The 18,944-nt window shown below is 33.8% G+C and overlaps 2 protein-coding genes and 1 long non-coding RNA gene across 9 annotated transcripts; 1 reads left to right on the top strand and 2 right to left on the bottom strand.

The window, feature by feature from the left end:
• Positions 1-2,210: 2,210 nt before the first annotated feature.
• Positions 2,211-10,776, top strand: LOC105769698 (uncharacterized). Of its 7 annotated transcripts, none has more exons than XR_008196083.1 (13): positions 2,211-2,977; positions 3,995-4,110; positions 4,244-4,306; positions 4,466-4,555; positions 5,157-5,322; positions 5,459-5,648; positions 6,072-6,904; positions 7,131-7,745; positions 7,820-7,885; positions 8,222-8,315; positions 8,946-9,086; positions 9,281-9,436; positions 10,066-10,776. XR_008196083.1 is itself a non-coding variant. In XM_012590508.2 (13 exons), exons 3-12 carry the CDS (start codon positions 3,995-3,997, stop codon positions 9,062-9,064), a joined length of 2,352 nt encoding a protein of 783 aa, XP_012445962.1. In that variant the 5' UTR covers positions 2,831-2,977; positions 3,542-3,663; the 3' UTR covers positions 9,065-9,086; positions 9,281-9,678. The 7 variants fall into 7 exon arrangements, 6 of the variants coding, with proteins under 6 accessions (XP_052487098.1, XP_012445959.1, XP_052487100.1 ...); XM_012590508.2 differs by lacking the exon at positions 10,066-10,776 and adding an exon at positions 3,542-3,663 and having other exon boundaries at positions 2,831-2,977; positions 9,281-9,678; XM_052631142.1 differs by lacking the exon at positions 10,066-10,776 and adding an exon at positions 3,590-3,663 and having other exon boundaries at positions 2,853-2,977; positions 9,281-9,678.
• On the bottom strand, positions 9,828-10,806 carry LOC128041305 (uncharacterized). The gene is made up of 2 exons (XR_008196084.1): positions 10,219-10,806; positions 9,828-10,079 (listed from the first exon to the last, which is right to left on the bottom strand). It is a non-coding gene; the product is annotated as an uncharacterized LOC128041305 (long non-coding RNA).
• Positions 10,807-11,374: 568 nt separating this feature from the next.
• On the bottom strand, positions 11,375-13,242 carry LOC105765784 (glucan endo-1,3-beta-glucosidase). The gene is made up of 2 exons (XM_012585036.2): positions 12,853-13,242; positions 11,375-12,537 (listed from the first exon to the last, which is right to left on the bottom strand). The coding sequence occupies exons 1-2, from the start codon at positions 12,935-12,937 to the stop codon at positions 11,582-11,584; spliced, it is 1,041 nt and encodes a 346-aa protein (XP_012440490.1). The 5' UTR covers positions 12,938-13,242; the 3' UTR covers positions 11,375-11,581.
• Positions 13,243-18,944: the final 5,702 nt, after the last annotated feature.

The raw sequence follows: 18,944 nt of genomic DNA on the forward strand, positions 1-18,944 counted from the left end.
CTGACAACTTATTTAGATATTTAAAATTTCTTAAAATATATTTGAGTAAAAAACCTATTTTTAATAGAGAGCCGAAAATGGAAGGTTTTAGTTTTACCTGATCATTTTTGGGATAAGGAAAAAAGCTAACAAGGGGATCCGTGGAAACACGAGCCCTTGATAAATCACATGATTGGGGCTACAGACGAGGCCGTTACATGTACACGGCTTTGAAAATGAAACGAGTGGGGAAAAAAAGATTCATGACGGGTCGTATATTTCTAAAGATGGAATCGTCTTATGTATTTGGTAGAGCTTTACGACTTTCTGACTCATTTACACATTTTGACAGTTGTTGCTCATGACTCGGCAACCTATGACTTCTTTCTTTTGGTTTTATTGCTTGTGACATTTGTTTTTTCCGGGTCAAAAATCATTTTATTAATGAAAGAGATTAGAGCAAAGCTTTAAGTTCACGAGGGTTGATACAATCCAATTTGCTGGGCAAACATTGCTCTTAGTTTTCAGATTCAATAACTACATACTTTGCCATTTTTGACTCTCGATTAGTTATTAGCTCTTAACCAAGCCTTAAAGCATAGGCTTCAACCACCGTAGAGCAGGACACTAGTGGATTGGGTGCGTTGGTAATTGTCCAAAACTCAAACAACTCTCAAGCAATGGGTGCATCAGTGTTGATTTTGATGAGGTTAGTGGGAGGGGCACTCCATGCCATGCAATTGCTTGGTCTATTATCTCTCAACTCAGGGATGAATGAAATCAAAATCATAGCTCCCAATCTAACCTGGGCTCATATTGATGCCTTCAAAAACAGTTGCATCCTAGTTTTCCTAGCTATGAGCCCAAATACAGGTTCTATCTCTCTTGGCTAAATATACAAGAAACGTAAGCCCACCACTCTAGGCTAGAAGAGAACCCAAAAAGAGATGGGTTATTTTGATTTTTGATTTGGCCCAACAACATGTTTTACTATTTATATTATATTGTTTATTTACAATATATTGTTTGTTTCAAAGTAAAACAAAAAAAAAAAAAGGGAAAGTCGACTCTCGTTATTTATTGTTTACAATAAAATACAAAAAATGTAACTCTTGTTATTTTAACGACATATCTCACTTTATTCTAAGTGCTGAAATGATTTGATTCCCATAGTTATTATAAAAATTTTCAACCACTAAAATTAATTAACGATTGGGACTTCCCTATAGTAACCATTACAATCGTGCGACTTTTGAGTAGACTAACCACTCTAGCATCATCATCCAAAAAGAAGAATTTTAGTTAAATTTCAGTCGGACTTTGTAATGTAATTTGGCAAATGCAACGTTATAATCCAAGTTGCTTGTTACACTTACAAAATAACCCATTTATTAATAAAGAGATTAGATTCTTCATAGCTTCTTTTAAGTGGCCGACCCAAGATTCCAAGATGGCACAAGTTCAGCAGCAAATTCAAGGGCACAATAACTCTTGGAGACCCCACTTTTTGACGCCCCATCCAATCAAGTCCTTGGACAAATGAATAAATGCATTTAGATTCCTCTAATGGAATCCAATTGATGATCTGGCTATTCAGAATTCATTCAATGGTCTGTGCCATGCCCATCATATGTGGATCATGCATAGATGATGACAACTCTCAGACTCATCATGTATGTATGCATCAGTAACCTCATACCCCCAGGACCTTTAATGGACCCCACGGGTATTGATCAAGAGGCAGTGGTCGTAAAGTCATTTGATCACTGAGCCGCATGAACTCACCTAAATGCAACGCCAAATATAAAGAATCTATTCCTTGCTCGGAACAGTAGAGGAATCTCAATAGATGGATTTTAATAAAAAAGTAGGCAAAGGATGTTGTCCAGCGTCAGGTTTCTACTGGATAATCTTTAAATATAGCAACTAATTAATTCAAGACGGACAAAATGTCCTTATAATTAGCTGAGAAAAACTGAAAAAGCATCATAGCTGCAACAACACATGCAGAGTATAAAAAAAAAAAAGTTGAATAAAAGTAACTCATTAAACCTGATTTTGTGGTTGCTAGCCATTGACAAGAGTGTTGGAAAATACAGATGCCCTGCGCTGCAATATAAGGTAGTGACAATCTAAAAAACCTTTATTATGTGATTCCTTCTCTCCTTTTTCTTTAATGGACCCCACGCCCACAATTTTCTTCTTTTGCTCTAGTGGCAGTAGAGTAGCAATGAAAGGAGCAGCTGTCCTTCTACAAGTGATGGTTAGTTCTTTTAATACTTCATGATAGGCTTTTTGCCTACAGTCCATATGGGGCACCGCAACCTAACTTGCTTATGACATAATCAGCGTATCTTAGTTTGGAAGAGTTCTGTTGTATTAGGTTTCATTTTCCTTTTTTTCAGGTTCTTCAGCTACCATGTCTGTATTCCACTTAATAATTTTCATCTGTTTCCTTTTATCAATAAGCTACCTTGTCTTTCTTACTTCTGCGTCATGGTGCCCACCCTCAGCCTTTCCTCAACAAACAACTCGACAATTTGAACAGAGAACGGACCGTTTCTGGGAGTTTCAAGAGGAATCCAACATCTGGGTTGAAGTGAAACTTCCTTTTGATCTTGTATCTTGTGTTAATGACAACTGTACAAAAGTGGGTTTGATTGATCAAACATCAAAGACTGAAGAAGAGCACCTAGCAAATGGAAAAGATGTTTCTAACAAAACGAAGAACTTAAAAATGAGGGAAGGTGATTTGACGGGACTGGAGGAGAATTCTTATACTGTTCTACCTCTAAGAAGAAGAATGTCTTTGACTAAAATGTCGGATACATCCGTTTGGGTTACCGGTGAAAGTGGGTCTATCTATGAAAGGTTCTGGAATGGAGTTCAATGGGTGATAGCACCACATGACTTGCAGATATCAGCAGGTCGTGCAGTTTCTGTTTTGATAGTCAATCAGACAATTTTTGCTATTTCTGAGGAAGGAAATCTATATCAGGTAACCACTAAGCACCACAGCTTTCAAATCTACATTAGATGAAAGATGATGAACTATATAAGATTCTACAGCCCAATATTTGATTACTTATAAATTCAGAACAATCAAGTATTGTTATATAACTAAAGAAACACAGTAGAATCAAACACCCTACTCGATGTTTGGTTGCTCCATTTAATTTTGTTTTACAAGTTGGGTGGGGTAACGATTGAAAATTGGATGCGGTGAATTTCTTCTTGTGGTAACTAACAAAGTTTGTGTCTGTCTGATATTAAAAGGTTTCTACAATATTCTGCAAGTAATTTGAGGGTCTAATTGAACAGGCACTAGATTAGAGTCACAAGTCATGTTAATATGAGTAACACTATAGAGCAGGTAAACTGCATGCACATAAAATCACTTTTCAGCATCATGCATGTATAGCGCACTATGAAGTCAAATACCAATTATCCTAAACTGCATGCTGGTGGGGAAAGAATCTAATGGTGTTTTCCAAATACATACACCATTAATGGAGTATCTCAGGCACCACTGCATCACTATCATAATAAACTCCAATCACAGGTTAAAGAAAATGAGATCAATGTCGGTGAAAAGCACTTTTGTTTACAGCAAGTTTGGATGGAGAAGTGTTAGAAAAGTGGAAAGCAGAAAGAAGCGAAAGGTTTGCTCTAACCTGTTTGGAGGTGAAGGTTCCACTTTGATTATTTCTGCTTGTGATCTCCTTCTTAGCCTACAAAATGAAATCAATTCAATGATTATTTTAATTCAAGTTATAGATGTAATTGAGCACTAACTTGCTAGTTAAACTATACTCTCCTCTCCTCTCCCCTCCTCTCCTCTCCAAATAAGGCAAAATTGCAGCGAGTTTTTCATAACCCCATTCTCAACTTTTTGAATTCATGGCCACAATAATATAACATATAACATCTTGCACAAGAAACTTACTTAGATTGTGATCACAAGGGTTCCTTGCTGCTATGATTGTCTGATATATAATCTTTTTTTCCCTTTCAGATGAAACTCAGTGATTGGGTGGAGTTGAAACCTGCATTCAATCAAAGTACAAACAAAGAAGCAGAACAGAGTTCAGTGATTCAGATGAAGTCCGGCACCGTTTCATATGATGGACTGTAAGTACGTTTATTGACCATTAAGAATTTTGCTTCCGAGAATAATACATAATTCAAGGGCATGGTCAAATTTCACTTCAATATAAACACAATGTTTCTCTACTTATAGTTTATTTTTCTGACCTTGATGCAGGAGAGTTTATTTCTGTACAAAGACTGGCTTGTTGTTAGAGCTCAGTGAGGTTGAGCCTCCAAGGTAGCACCTTTTTTCTGTCAATTTCTTAATGCAAACAGAGACCTTCATTCATTGCTACATTGATTCCTCAAGTCTCATACAATCTCCACAAATGAGATTTAGATTATAGTAGGAGAGTCTAATATCCAGTTGAGCTTATGAACTGTAAACATAGAACAGGTGGGAGAATCATGGCCGGCCACCAGGAGCAGATGTTGCTGCAATAGCTGATATGGCTAGAATTAGAACAGATGTAGTATATACAATAAGGTGATCTCTCCTTGTCTCCATGAGTACACACACATCCAAAATCCTTTCAGGTCTTCTGTTTTGTTTTTTTTCCCTCCTCTGCCCATCAGTAAAGAGGTATTGACATCCTTGGTCTACATAAGATTCAAATTTACCACTCTAATTAGGATGATGGGTCAAATTTACCACTCATCTTAAAAGATAAGTAGTTTTAGCATTATACTTTATATTGAGATTCAAAGAAGGTCAAAATTTTAATATATTTTCAAAAGATTTTTTAACCAAATTAAGATGTAAGAGGGTAAAATTGCATATGTTCAAAGATGAGAGGAAAATATGATCCATCAGCTTAAATATAGTAGTAAATTTAGACCCTATCCCATTCTTTATTAACAAATACACAATTAAAAAAGTTTGCTAGATGAGAAGTATTGTCAAATGGAGAAATCACTGCACAATAAAAAAAAGGTTCTAAAACAAGCCCTAAGATCTGAAGGAAAGAGTTGTGAGCAAATGTCATGAATTTATATGTATGTTGTTATCAGAGTATAAATGTACTATCTGTTGTTTATTTCCCATTTCAAGATTACAAAAGTGAGCTAAACATGAAATGATGCAATAGTTCTACAGGTGATCTCTATGAATATGATAAGAGCTCAAGGCCATCATGGAAGAAGCATCTACAGAGTGAAGAAACAGATAAGGATGGTTCTCTAGTACCATTACAGGGGTGCATGATATATGGCTTGAGTGGAGACCACTCTGTATCCTTGTTTCTCCTAACCAAGGTACTCTTAATAAACAATTCATACACTCAAATATCACTAATACTTACAAACTAATTACACCTTTAGAGTACCACAAAAAGTGTATCCTATTATACTTAATTTAATGTGATGTCTGACAAACTACCTTAATATACAGGGAGGTAAACTGGTAGAGAGACGGCTACATCAAAGGAAATGGAAATGGATAACCCATGGAAGTCCAGAAGATCATCACCTGACATCTATTACTCCCTTGCTTGAAGATGAGCTGAAAGAAAGGTTCTTCTCATTGTTTCTCACAACATCCACTGGATCAGTTTTTGAGTATCAAATACCAAAACATTTGGGTAAGTCAAGTAGTGTTGTAAAGCAACAAACTCTTTCTCTTATTCCATTTTTACTTTTAAAGAAGAAAAAAAAGTTGAATAATTTGAGAGGAATTCTTCCTAAAATGATATCTTAAAGACATGTTAGTTTTTTATGAAGATAGACTGTACGGTTTGCAGATATTCATACTATTCTTTTCTTACTGTGCTGATCTCTCCATTTTCCTTGAAGTACATGTGTCTAACATATATCTAACAGACATAGTTATTGAAGTACCTGTAATTATGGGAATTCAAGGCTTTTGTTATACGAGACCTCCAAGCAATAAAGTATAAATGCATGAAATTATTAGTCTTAAAATGATGTTGCATTTGCGTAACTCACTTCTACATAATTTAGCAACCATATTACATGCTTGATGTAACCTTTGCATGTGAAGACAGGCACAGCTCAAGAGGACCAAATTTCAGAAGCATGGCAGAATCATATGCATCCACCGAACGCAAAAGCTGCAAGAGGTATTCCAGGACTAAAGTTTCAACTTGGCAGGATACTGTTTGCATTGGATGATGGGAGACTTGCAGAGTTACATCTACCTGGCCTAGGTGGTCAAAATTCAGGGCCAACAAATCAATTTAACCGAAAAAAATTATCATCTAAGTACATCTGGTCAATTTTAGATGCCCCTGAATCAGAAGGATGGAATGGAGAGTATTGTACAGAAGAACGTGGACCAATGAACTGCATAGCAGGTATAAAAGATGAACCAAATGATTCAGGAAACATCAGATCGCTGACAAGAAGGAGAAAGGGTACTAAAGCACAACAGGATTATTTATCTCTAGGTACACCCAGGAGTAGATTAGTGAAAGCATCAGAAGAGTATAGGTTCCCAGATAACTGGATCAACACTAGCTTTCGACTGAGACTGGTGCAAGCAGGCGTATCATTTTTTATTATAACAGAAGCTGGTTTGATCTTTGAATACCTTTACACTGAAAGTGTATGGCTGTGGTTAAGACATGATCATTCAACACCTATGAGAGGTGCCCTAGGAAACTACAATGGAAGTGTATTTTTTGTTGACGTGTATGGAACCTTGCTTATCAGAGAAAGGAGCAACAATGAGCTAGCATGGATTAATTGCACAGCAATGAGAAAAGGAAGGCAAATTATTGGAGGTCCTCCTTGGGATGGTATGTCAGGTAAACTGAAAGTCACAGCAGAAGATGCACTCTTCTTTGTCAGCAAAAGTGGGCGACTACTGCAGTTCAGTGTAAGTTGCAGAAATAAAATAAAATGAGAAAAGCAAACAGGTTAAGCACATAATGTTTTGTTTAGTTTTCATTCTGTTCTTCCTAAAGAAATAAAAAACTTAAATTTAAAAGTAGAAAATGTAAACTTTAACACTTCCAGTATCTAGACTACTAAAACTAGTGATTCAGATTCTTTTAAATGTTCTCAAGGTGTTGCACTGACCATCATTCTTAAATGTCATGTAGGTTGCCCTAAGGAAGTTCAAATGGAAAGATTGTCGCAACCCTCCAGAAACAAAACTTGCATGCATAATAGACCAAGAAGTTTTTAGGGAAAATATAGTGTTTGTTGTTGGAAGAAATGGCCGGCTCTACCAGTATAACAAAGTGACTGAGTTGTGGCATGAGCATCACCAATCTCAACATTTGGTTCTATCCAGGCTGCCAGGAACTGCTATGAGGCCTTCATTCTTTTCACTAACAGGTTCACTTTTCATGCTTTCAGAAGATGGTGGACTAGTTGAATATCACTGGAATGCATGGAATGGTTGGAACTGGGTGGAACACGGCACTCCCAGCAAAGATGTCACCTTGGTTGCTCCCCCTAGCCCATGTATCAAGGGCAATCAATTGTTTTTAATAGGTTCAGATGGAAACATATACCTAAGGTACATGGACCAATTGATCTGGAGATGGAAGAACTGTGGTTTCCCACAGAATGGAGACGGAGATACAAGAGATCAAACAGAAATGGGAGCAAATGATAGAATGCAAGAAGTTTGCATGGATAACGATCCCACAGCTAATTTAGATATCAATTTGGAGAACCCAAATGATCAGAACAGAAAATGTGACCCAAAGGTTTGTATCTAGCTATCCACATGCATACGCTTCTTTATCAATCTGACTTTTAAAATCTCTACAAATACATACAGGTTGCTCCTACAAGACCAATTCCATTTTCTGAAGATTCAGTAATATTCGAGCTAAGAGATGGCAGAGTAAGCAATCAAAACAATAATTCATCCATGTGTCTGATTTCTAACATCTTTTTAATTATTTAAAATAACCAAAACATAACCATACAAAGGTATATAATAAACTTCGTAAACATGACATGCAAAGAAACAAATTCAAACATAAATCTCATAACAAATTATAAATCTCCGAATAGAAGGAAAAAGTTAAAGTTCTTTTATCGTTTTCCTCAAGTTTAAACATGTACACGTTAATTTCATTGGCGAATCGAAGAAAAACATGTAAACAGCCTTACTAAAGATTTTGTTAGGATCAAGAAATGAAAAAGAATCTAATGGAAGTTGTTAAATGGTGTGCAGTTGGCAGAAATTCAGAAAGTTCAGGACTCGAAATGGGTTTGGCAGCGGGTAATTGGCACTCCAACAAGCTCATGCAAGGGAAGTTATCTGACAGGTTTGGCGTCATAAAAAAATAATTAATCAGGACTCCCATAAAATGAAGGCTTTTTCCCATTTCTTCTGTATTATTCTTACAATTATTATAGTTATACCGCAGCAACATTAGAATTTAAATATAAACTTAATCTAGATTAAGCAAACTACAGAAATTTACACGTATTGTATATCAGTAAAAACAATTTTTTCCTTTTTGGTTCCAAAAGACAAAGATTTCAACGTATAAACAGTTTCACAAGCTCCATACAGTGAAGAGGTTTTTCAGCGCCATATCAATTAAATTTGTATCACTTTTTCAATTTCGCTCTGATTATGATTAACTTTAGGTTCTCGTGTACGTTAAACAATAATTTCTTTTTACAAAAAAATATAGTTCAAATTATCTTTTAATTTAAAAATAAGAAGAAATTTACCTAAATTTTATATTTGGAGACATTTCCTAACTTGATTGATTTTTTAAAGTTGGGTTTCGGCCTTTTCGACCAATTCGGGTAGCGACCCGGTTTCTTTTACTGAGCAATATTATTTTTACCTAAATTTTTATTGAAAAATGACAGACCGTTTCAATATCTGATCTGATCGTTTCTTGGGTGATAATGGAAACAATGGTGGTTTACGGGGATTGTAGGTCAAGAACGACGACGTTTTGGGGGTTGTTGTTGGTCGGAATTGGAACCCTTATCTTGCCTGGATTTCTCTTCACCGCGTTTATGTCGAAGCTTCTTCCGCCCTCCAATTACCCTCTGATTGCAGCCATTCGAAACGACAGGTCATTTTCTTTCTCCTCAATGTTAGGGTTTCCTAGATGCAGAGAGCGCTGAAATTCCATCGCCTGCCTACCATTACCAACGCCAAATCATTAGCCTTTGAATGATTGCCTTTTCTTTCTAAGACTAGAAAATTTTTTCTTTCGCCACTTTTTTCAGTGATTAATGAGGTCCGATATTGATTTTATTTTAACAGGTATTACTGCTATTTGGTGCCCTTAACGCTTCCCATACTTGTGATTGCTGTATATTTCCATTGGCTTAGCATGAAATTATTCAAGCATGCATGACATTTGTGGAACCAACCAACAATTTCCAGAAAATGATATTTGGAAATAAGAGCAAACCTGAGGTGGTTGCTTCTTAATGCTGATTTCTGACGATACATACCAGTTATTCAACTTCTCTTTTTCTTTTCTTCCCTTTCGTCTTGTTGTTTGTATATAACTTCAGAATTGAAATGAGGTGTTAGCAAATTATTCGAGTTGGATTTGCAGGGACTTTGGGTTCATTTCTTTTTCATTTTTAATATATGTTCTACTAATAACTATTTAATTTAAAATTGAATATAAATGATTGAATTTGATTATGAAATCTAGACTTTTTTTTATTAGCTAGGTTTATCTCGAATTAAGTTTTAATTTTGAATAAAGCTTCCTTCTAACTTGGATAAAAAACAATTGATAATAAAATTCAATGGAGTTCAAATCAAGTTTGGAATCACGAGTTTCAATGAAAGGAAATAGCAGAGGTAAAATTAGATGGGATATTTAGCAGTTCCTTTCCTTGTAATAATCCCTTAATTCACCAATGTTTTCATCTTCTAGTTCACTGCCCATTTGATTTCATTACAACAGAATTTTATATTTTTAAATTTTAATAAAAGCAAATACCAGAGGTAAAATTAGATAGATTTGCAGTTCCTTTCCTTGAAATAATCCCTTAGTTCACTAATGTTTTCACCTTCTATTCTCTATCCAGGGGTGGTTCCTTCACTGCATATTTCAAATGAATTCCCAGTTATTGCAGGGATTTTTTGTAACTATCTGGTATATTTGGGGCATGCCCAAGAAGGGAAAACATGAGGGTCTTAAACTCGGTGTGGATTTTCAAACAAGTTTTATTGATACTTACCTGTTGGATTACTCTGCCGCCTCACACTTGACGGTCCCATTCTATCTGCGAATGGTATCCACCACCTTCTGGGATCGTTAAATTAAATTTTGATGGTATGGGTTGGGTGTTGTTGCACGCATTGAGTTTGACGAGGTTCTTGTATTGGCGGCCAGCCCGGTTTTGCATGCAGCATCCCTTTCTGTTGTGGAAGGTTCGGCAAGCCTGCGAGCACTATGTGGGTTTGCAACATATTATTCTCGAAGGTGATTTTCTTACCGTCTTGAAGAAGCTTTGGAGTACGTTGTCTGACCGGTCTGCAATCTCCCCTGTCATCGCGGATGCGAAAGACTGTTAGCAAATTTTCACTCATGTTGGGAAGACAGGTAATAGCTTAGCCTATGAATTGGCTCAAATGGGAAGAGTTGAGGCATCTGAGCGAGTTTGGATGGAGGAAGTTCCACGGCATATATTGGCTTTTGCTATATTGGCCTTTTTATCTTTTTAAATAATATTATTAATATTTAAACAATCATACTTATCTTCTTATAATATTTAAATAATCCATGACATTTAATATATAGTATGAAAGTTTTTAAAATAAATAATCCATGGCATTTAATTATTCGTCTTCAAATTTTTAATTTAAACTAAAAAAACACATAAATACAAATATTTAGAATAAGAATTTTGTATATTAACAAATTTTCTCATGAAAACACCTATTTGAAAATTAGGTTGTCAAGTTAAAATTCAAATACAATTAACCATATAACTTTATTGTAGTAGATTCTATGGCATGTTTTAGAAACCCTAAATTTATTAAGGGTTTTAAAATGTAATATTTAAATAAAATATGGATTAATTGCATTTTAAATATATTGTTTCAAACTATTCTGTTTTTAGATCCTAAAGGAATTTTTATTTTATTTTTATATTTCAGCCATTACTATGAAAATTTCAATTAATTTAACATTCCAAAACTATGATTTTCATAATATTACTAATATTTATATTATCATTTTATTTTCATGCCTCTACACCATTTTTAATTTGTGTGATTATTATTTTACATTTTTTAAAATCCCAATATTATCATTAAATAGTCATAGCAATATAAGGAAAATGAATATTTTAAAAAAATTTCTTAATATTATTCATAAAATTACAAAAAGAATTAAAACAATATATTTTATTTAATATAAACAACCTGGTTAAAAAAAACTAATTTATTTTTATTTAATATAAAGAATCAAACCGTACATGTACTGGTAAGTAAAACTAGTTTTAGTCACTATGATGAGAAATTAGGTAGCAACAAATTTCGCACTAAACCCAAAAACCCGCTCGTGGTCACTATCCCAGTATCCCTTTCCTTATCTAATCAACTGAAACTAATATTATTATACTTGGGCTGCTTATCAGGGGAGAAGAGGCCGAAATGGCGCTCAGTTTCAGCTGGACCCTTCTGGTCTTCGTCAAACATTGCGAAAAGATAGGTTTCCATAGCTTTTCCAGGCTTCTTGGGAGTTCCATCGTTGACATGATTGATCAAATTCTTGTAGTAAGTGCTTGCATTATCAACAGTTGCCGCTGCTTCCCCGGTAGATGGCCAACCAGTCTCCGATACAACAATCTCCACATTGGCACCCCCAGCAGCTTCCAACGCTGAATAAAAGGCATCCACTATTGCATCGAACAGGTTTTGGTAAGCCAGTGCGCCATCTTGAAATACAGTTCCCTGAGCTGTAAACAAGGCAAAGTCGAGACGTATGTTTTGGGGATCACCAATGTAGGCAAAGTAAGGGTACACGTTGACGAGAAGAGGTGCTCCTGTGGTTGCTAAGAATGAGACAATCGGTGTTATGTAAGTGGATGATGTTGCACCAAATGAGCCTGCTGAGGGAGGGTATGATTGGGCCAACAAACTTGCAGACACTGATGTGGAAACCTTGATTTCACCACCTAAATTTGCAGATGCCAAAGCATTGTAAATGTTTTGCATCGCAGGGAGAACATATTGACTTGCTGGATCGCTTGGTTCTACTTCGTTCCCAACTGCAATGTATCGGAAATTGACTGCCGGTGAGAAGGCTACTATGTTGTTTTGGACCCAATAGTTTGCAGTTGATGGAGTGGTAAGGGATTGAAGGTCTCCGTTGGGAACACCAAGGATTAGTTCTATGTTTGTTCCTCTGAGAGCCTGGAGAGTTGCTTGGTTTGGATCGTAGATTCTCATTTTTCCAATGCCGTTCGATGTATAGAAACTTACAACGTCTTGCTCGGAGGGCAAATTATCGGCAATTCTTCCATTGCATACGCCAATTGGTTTTGTAGCCCCTAAATCACATTCAAATATAAACGATTTACTTGTAATATGTTTTCTGCAACAATTTCCTTTTTCCAGCTATCATTTTGTTACTTCAACTTCGTTCACTTATGATATTATAATTAGTTTACGGATGTTATGTATGAATTAACGGAGAAAAATCAAGATTCAAACAATATGAACTTAATTCTTTTATATATAATTTTTTGCAACTAGAAGACAATAAAACGGTGTATATATAGTTGATGAATTTTAGTCGCTTCTGTCATGTTGAGAACGTGCGAACACAAAGGAAAGTAAATGATTAGAAAGGAGAGAAATCGAACCTGTTATCGTATGGTTGGCTATAAAAAATCCCAGGAATAAATATGTTGCAATCATCAAAGTTCTGTTAACACTTAGGAAATCCATGGGGGTCAAGTACTTTCTTACGGAATCACTCTAACAATATGATCATTTCTCTCTGTATACACACACACACACATATATATATATACACAGAAATACAGGGAGAGAGCTACTGATATTTCTGGTAATTACGAATGGAGTAATTAATATGAAGATTATCTATGATAAGATTGTGGGTGTGCTGGAAATTGAATTACTCAACAGATTTGCTATGTCACGTCTACTATGAAAATTGAATGTAGGTAATAAATTCAGTTCCACGAATAAAGGGAGTTAATAAAGGACTTCAAGGCAATCAGAAATGATAAAGATAAAACCCAAGGTAATCAGATCTTCAATCATGCTATCACAATTTCTATTTCAACCCATCCATTTATATATACTCATGTGAATTATAATTTGATATGGACATACAAGTTTTTGTAGGCAGATTTGCATTCTTTTGATGCACGGATAAAAAAAGATTGCAACTATTAATACTATCTTTTAAATAAATGCATGAAATAATTGGATTAGGGTTAGCCGATTTTCATCAAAGGTGACAGATAGACAGATATGTTTCCTTCTCTCTTCTTTCACATGATTATCAGGTTCCGATAGTAATATACATGAAGGCATTTATGGTAGCTCTATTCAACCATCCAGCAACTCCAGGGACGGGCACTGGAAAAGGCGAAGTCAAGGCTTGATATTTAATTAGGTCAGTGTTGTAGCTGAAGTTAGAAGCATAAAAAGGGCTTGGAGGCTGTCAAAAGGGACATTTATGTTACCATGATTCTGATATGAATATAGTTGATCTTTTTCTGTAATTTTTTTTGTATAATCATATCTTTATCTATGTCTGAATATGCATTAAATGTAATATAAATTAATTTCTTATGTCGGAGGAAAACTAGAGCTATGAGGACTGATTAACTGCAGTAATGAAGGCTGTCATTGTTGCAAAAGATTGGGTTTTGAATAATGCTGATGTCGTTTCCCTTGTTGCAAGGGCACACATCCGTTGAAGGAGTTGTCCTGCAAAAGTTAAGGTATTTATATATGTCACGGATGTGTATCAACTTGTGCAGGGACCAGCCAAACTAATAAATAAATTTATATGTTCTAAGAACTTGCCAATATATATGGTAGAAAATCAAGCATAAATTATAGGAGAAGTTGGTGGTTAATTAATTAGGAAAATGGGAGACCTTGTCCCAGTAGTTGGAGCGCCCATGTGGGTGTGGAGATTGATCACTACGTGCATTATTTGACACCCTCTATCCACTTACAAATCCTATTAAACTCTTTAGTCCTTGTATTATCGGACTCCTTCAACTTTAAACTCTTATTCGACAATAATCCTCAATTATTCTATTGAGCACATTAGGATTATTTTCATTAGTAAAATTGAACTGTTAATTAAGTCAGAACAGCAGAACACTTGCACGTTTTACAATGCAAGAAACGTTTCATGATTCGTAAACAATATTCAGCTAAATAAATATGGTCCATAATACACAAGCAATAATCACATGAAGTGACAAGCATAATTCATGGTTCAGTTCAATAATCTTCAACAATAATTTGATTCAATAACAATAATTATTTAATAAATTTTAATCTAATCTTGCTCAAATGTAAATATTAGTAGAAATTAAAATCGGATACACGAATTCAACCCACACATCAATATATGCAAAGCGTGAGTAATAACAAAAACAATAACATTGGAGTGCGCAAAGTGCAAAATGATAATCAACCACACTCTTGATTAGTAACTCCCAAGCACATAAAGTAGTCTACAAACACAATCAATAAAGATACAATACTATGACTTTATTGCATGTCAACTATATCCGACAAAACTCATACTATGATTTACAAGCAATAAATTTAATTTTATTTATTTCTCATCATTTCAATGTTCTATAAGAATATTAATGAATAGAAACATGAAATTCCCGCACCTCAATTCTCAATCAAACAATTAACCATCAATATGACTTACCTCAAGTTTCTATTGAAATTTGTTAAATACTCTACTTAACAATAAACACTTCCAAACATTTATTATTGTAAGGGGTTCTTTGATAGAGAAAGGTAGTGTTGCAAATAAGTGAATGAGATATATTGAAGGAAGGTAGGGAGGAAAACTAGAGCAGATCTAGTAACATTAAGCATAGCGGCAAGTGGTGGTTGGTAAGGTGAAGAAAGGAAAATGCAAATGATGATAAGTCTTAATTAACAAAGAAAAAAAGTTAAAGATAATTTTAGAGAAAATTTTGGGAGTTAAAATGTCAAAGTACCAAAAGTCCTTTCATCACTTGTGAAAAACTCCTATGAGAGTTACAAAGTTGACAATTAATAGGAATAATGGAATAAATTTCAATTACAATAACATTAATGGTTACAATGAGATGATGAAAAGTTTTTGTTGGTGACGATAACGGTGAATAGTGAAAAAGAATTTACTATATTTTTGAAAAAAAAGGAAAATCACTCAACATTACAGGAAAATATTAAAAGGAAACCTCTTAATTAGCTTCATATCTTATCCACCAAGCCAAGCTCTCTTTCCCAAAGTGAAGATAACCCAAGAACCCTCCCATATTCCAAAGTTACTTTCACTTATTCTACTTTGGTGAAACGGTACAATGTGAAACATCTTTCACGGAAGATCTACTGAAACACAAGACAATGGTTTTTCTTGAACGAGAGTTGTAACACCCCTAGCCCATATCCATCGCCAGAATAGGGTTATAGCATTACCGGAGTTTACAAATTAATTTACAAACATTTCATTATTTCATCAAGCATTCATATTTATAACCAATCAAAATCAAAACATTAATGAGCTAACGTTTACCAATTTAACTTATTCAAGCCATCATAACCAGAATCAAATCATCCAAAATTACTGATAGAACCAATGGATAGTGTGATATATCTCCGACAAGCTTCCAATCCAATCGAGCTTCCGATAATCATTTCAATGAATCTAATAATTATACATATTACCAATAATAATTTAATTCCAATAATAAAACACATATTTATATAATATTCGTCACCAAATAACATTCACTTTAATTAAAATTATACAAAATATAGTTCATACGAACTTACAAGGCTAAATTGCAGAAATACCAAAATTTAGGGACATTTTGATAATTTTCTATTTTCCTCGAATTTCCACCCAATCTTGATCTAAATTAATATTTCATTCAATTTATTAATTTAAATAATAAAACAATTCATTTCATGCAATTTGGTTACTTTTTGACATTTTACAAATTTACCCTTAAAATTTTACTTTTATTCAATTTAGTCCTGAACCTAAAACATACAAATTAGCCATTTTAATGAAAACTCATGCTAGTTGAATAATTATATATTTTCATCCTCCTCCTCTCCATTCCACATCCTTAATGTATATAACATGCTTATATATAACATTATCTATAATTTCACTATTTATTTATAAGTTCATTTAAAGCTGTCCACTTGAGTCATAGTCACTAAATTATTTATATCTTGAGCTACGGAACTTTGAATTAAGATCCGCTAAATTTATATGAAACTATACTCACATATCTTCTTACCATAAAATTTTCAGAATTTATGGTTTAGCAAATAAGTGCAGTTTATTCTTTATAGTCATCCCTATTCTGCTGTCTGACAGTTTCGACCCTTCTTCACTAAAAACTAATCATCTCCTCGTACGAGATTTGGATGATGTTACCGTTTATTTATATTGAAAATAAATTTACTAATTATTTAAACATATAAATTTAAGCCCCTAATAATTTTTCTAAAATTTTTAATGATTTTCCAAAGTCAGAACAGGGGAACCCAAATTCATTCTGATATTGTCTCACAAAATTTATTACATCTCATGATTTACAATTTCATTACTTACATCGTTTCTTCTATGAGAAACTAGACTCAATAAGCTTTAAATTCATATATTTTCATCTTCTAATTCGATCTCCACAGTTTATGGTGATTTTTCAAAGTTAACCTACTACTACTGTCCAAAATTGTTTTAGTACAATATGTTGATTACTAAGTTTATAACTCCCTTTCTCTATAATATTTCTCATCACTTTCACTTAGTTCCTTCACTAATATATCAAGAACATAAGACCTTATATAAGAAAACTCTACTATAACATCATTTCTATGCTTTTCAATAATATCAAACTTAAAAATATATTGAAATCTTGATGTTCTTACCTTGTCCTATTAGTTTCAACCTTTAACTTGATTTTCTCTATCCTTCAGCTTCTCTTTCTTGAATCTAACTTTATATTCTAGCTCCCCATAGTCTCCTTGTTATCTTTCTCTCTTGATGGATATGGAAATTCTTTTGATTTCTAGGTGAAAATGGTAAATTTTTGGTGGAAGGACCAAATTGTAAAGAAAGCAAAACTTTCTTTCTTTCTCTCTTCTTCTCACGTTGGATGCATGGGAAGATGATGATTTCTTTTCATCTTTCCTCCTTTTTATATTAATCATTTAATAATAAAATAATACTAAAAATCTTAATAAAATATTAATTAAATAACATTTATCTAATTAATTAATTAAAAAAATATCACCAACATCATCATTACCTTCCAGAGTTCTCTCTCTCTCTAATTGACCATTTTTCCCTTCATAATCTTTAAAAATTCCATCCTTGAGTCATCACTTAATTTGGTAAAATTGCGATTTAGTCCCTAAAAAATTTTCACCTTTTCAATTTGGCCCTAATTCATCCATTTTCCTTAGTTTCTAGATTATTCCACCCTTAAAATATTTTCACTATTGGTCCTTCAAATTTTACATATTTACACTTTATCCCCTCAAATTTTGAGTATTTACTCTTGGTCAACAAAATTTTCTCACTTTTGCGATTAATCCTTTCTTGAATTAATATATCATAATATACTTCCCAATGTTGCCATAACTCAAAATTTCCCTTTCTGTCAATTTATTTCCTTATTTTACTATATCAAGGATACCTAATTTCTTACTGTAGTAGTTTTCGGGGTATTTCAGTAGTAATTTTCGGGATATTACAAGAGTTGTTATTGAATAATAGTTATTTTGACTTGTTTTAAACGTGAGTTGTTCTCAATGTAGAGATTATTCCAAACAAGAGTTGTTCTGTGGTTATACTTTTCATGGTAAAGCCTATTTTGAATAATGATTTTTCTGGAAAAACATAACTGTTTTAAATATGAGTTGTTCCAAACCATGATTATTTTAAATATAGCTATTCCTGAAATGTTATTATTTTAAACAAGAGTTATCCCGAACTTCAGTTGTACTCAATAGGAGTTGTTCTAAAATAACAATTACATTGAATGACAATTGTTCTAACTAAAACCCTATTTTGAATATAGCTATTCTCGAACAACAGTTGTTCCGAACAGTAATTATTTTAAATAAGAGTTGTTACTCCAAAAAAGAAACGTTTGCTAGCACAAATTCTTGAAATATAATATTCTTTATCTCAATATTTCAAAAAGAGATAAATTGTTAGTAACCAAAATCGAATATCTACAACATAACTTAATATATTTATATTATAAATGGTAACCGTTTCCATGCATTATGTACCAGAGATAATTTAGCAAGTAGCCCATCTCAATAGCTTAAACTATCTTTTATTAGTGTATCGCATAATTTACCACTAAATCGATCTTAATGCCAATTCATTTTAATTTTTCTTTCTCAAGTCATCAAGCAAAATTATAATTAATTAAGACAATAATGTGGAAATCCAAAGAATTATACACCTTGATATAGCTATCCAAACTCCACTTCCTCGCAACTACTTTGATGTTACCACTTTACCTAGTTTCAATTCAAGAATTTATAATATACATCAAAAGCACAAACCATTTAGAGATCCATATCTTACCTTCAGCCTCTTCACTTTCCATGGGATGGGTTCTCACTCTTAATTCTAGGCTTAAAATTTCATTGGAGAATTTTCTTTTTCTTTCTTTCCTTGCCTATACCCAATGAAGAAGAAAAA

Source organism: Gossypium raimondii, chromosome 5, assembly GCF_025698545.1.
Source record: "Gossypium raimondii isolate GPD5lz chromosome 5, ASM2569854v1, whole genome shotgun sequence".
NCBI classification, from domain to species: Eukaryota; Viridiplantae; Streptophyta; class Magnoliopsida; order Malvales; family Malvaceae; genus Gossypium; species Gossypium raimondii.

Coding starts and splice junctions, on each gene's coding strand:
- LOC105765784 (XM_012585036.2), bottom strand. CDS start 12,937: ATGGATTTCCTAAGTGTTAACAGAACTTTGATGATTGCAACATATTTA. Junction 12,538..12,852: donor AGCCAACCATACGATAACAG/GTTCGATTTCTC, acceptor AATGTGATTTAG/GGGCTACAAAACCAATTGGC.
- LOC105769698 (XM_052631138.1), top strand. CDS start 2,399: ATGTCTGTATTCCACTTAATAATTTTCATCTGTTTCCTTTTATCAATA. Junction 2,978..3,994: donor AGGAAGGAAATCTATATCAG/GTAACCACTAAG, acceptor TTTCCCTTTCAG/ATGAAACTCAGTGATTGGGT. Junction 8,316..8,945: donor CAAGGGAAGTTATCTGACAG/GTTTGGCGTCAT, acceptor CGGGGATTGTAG/GTCAAGAACGACGACGTTTT.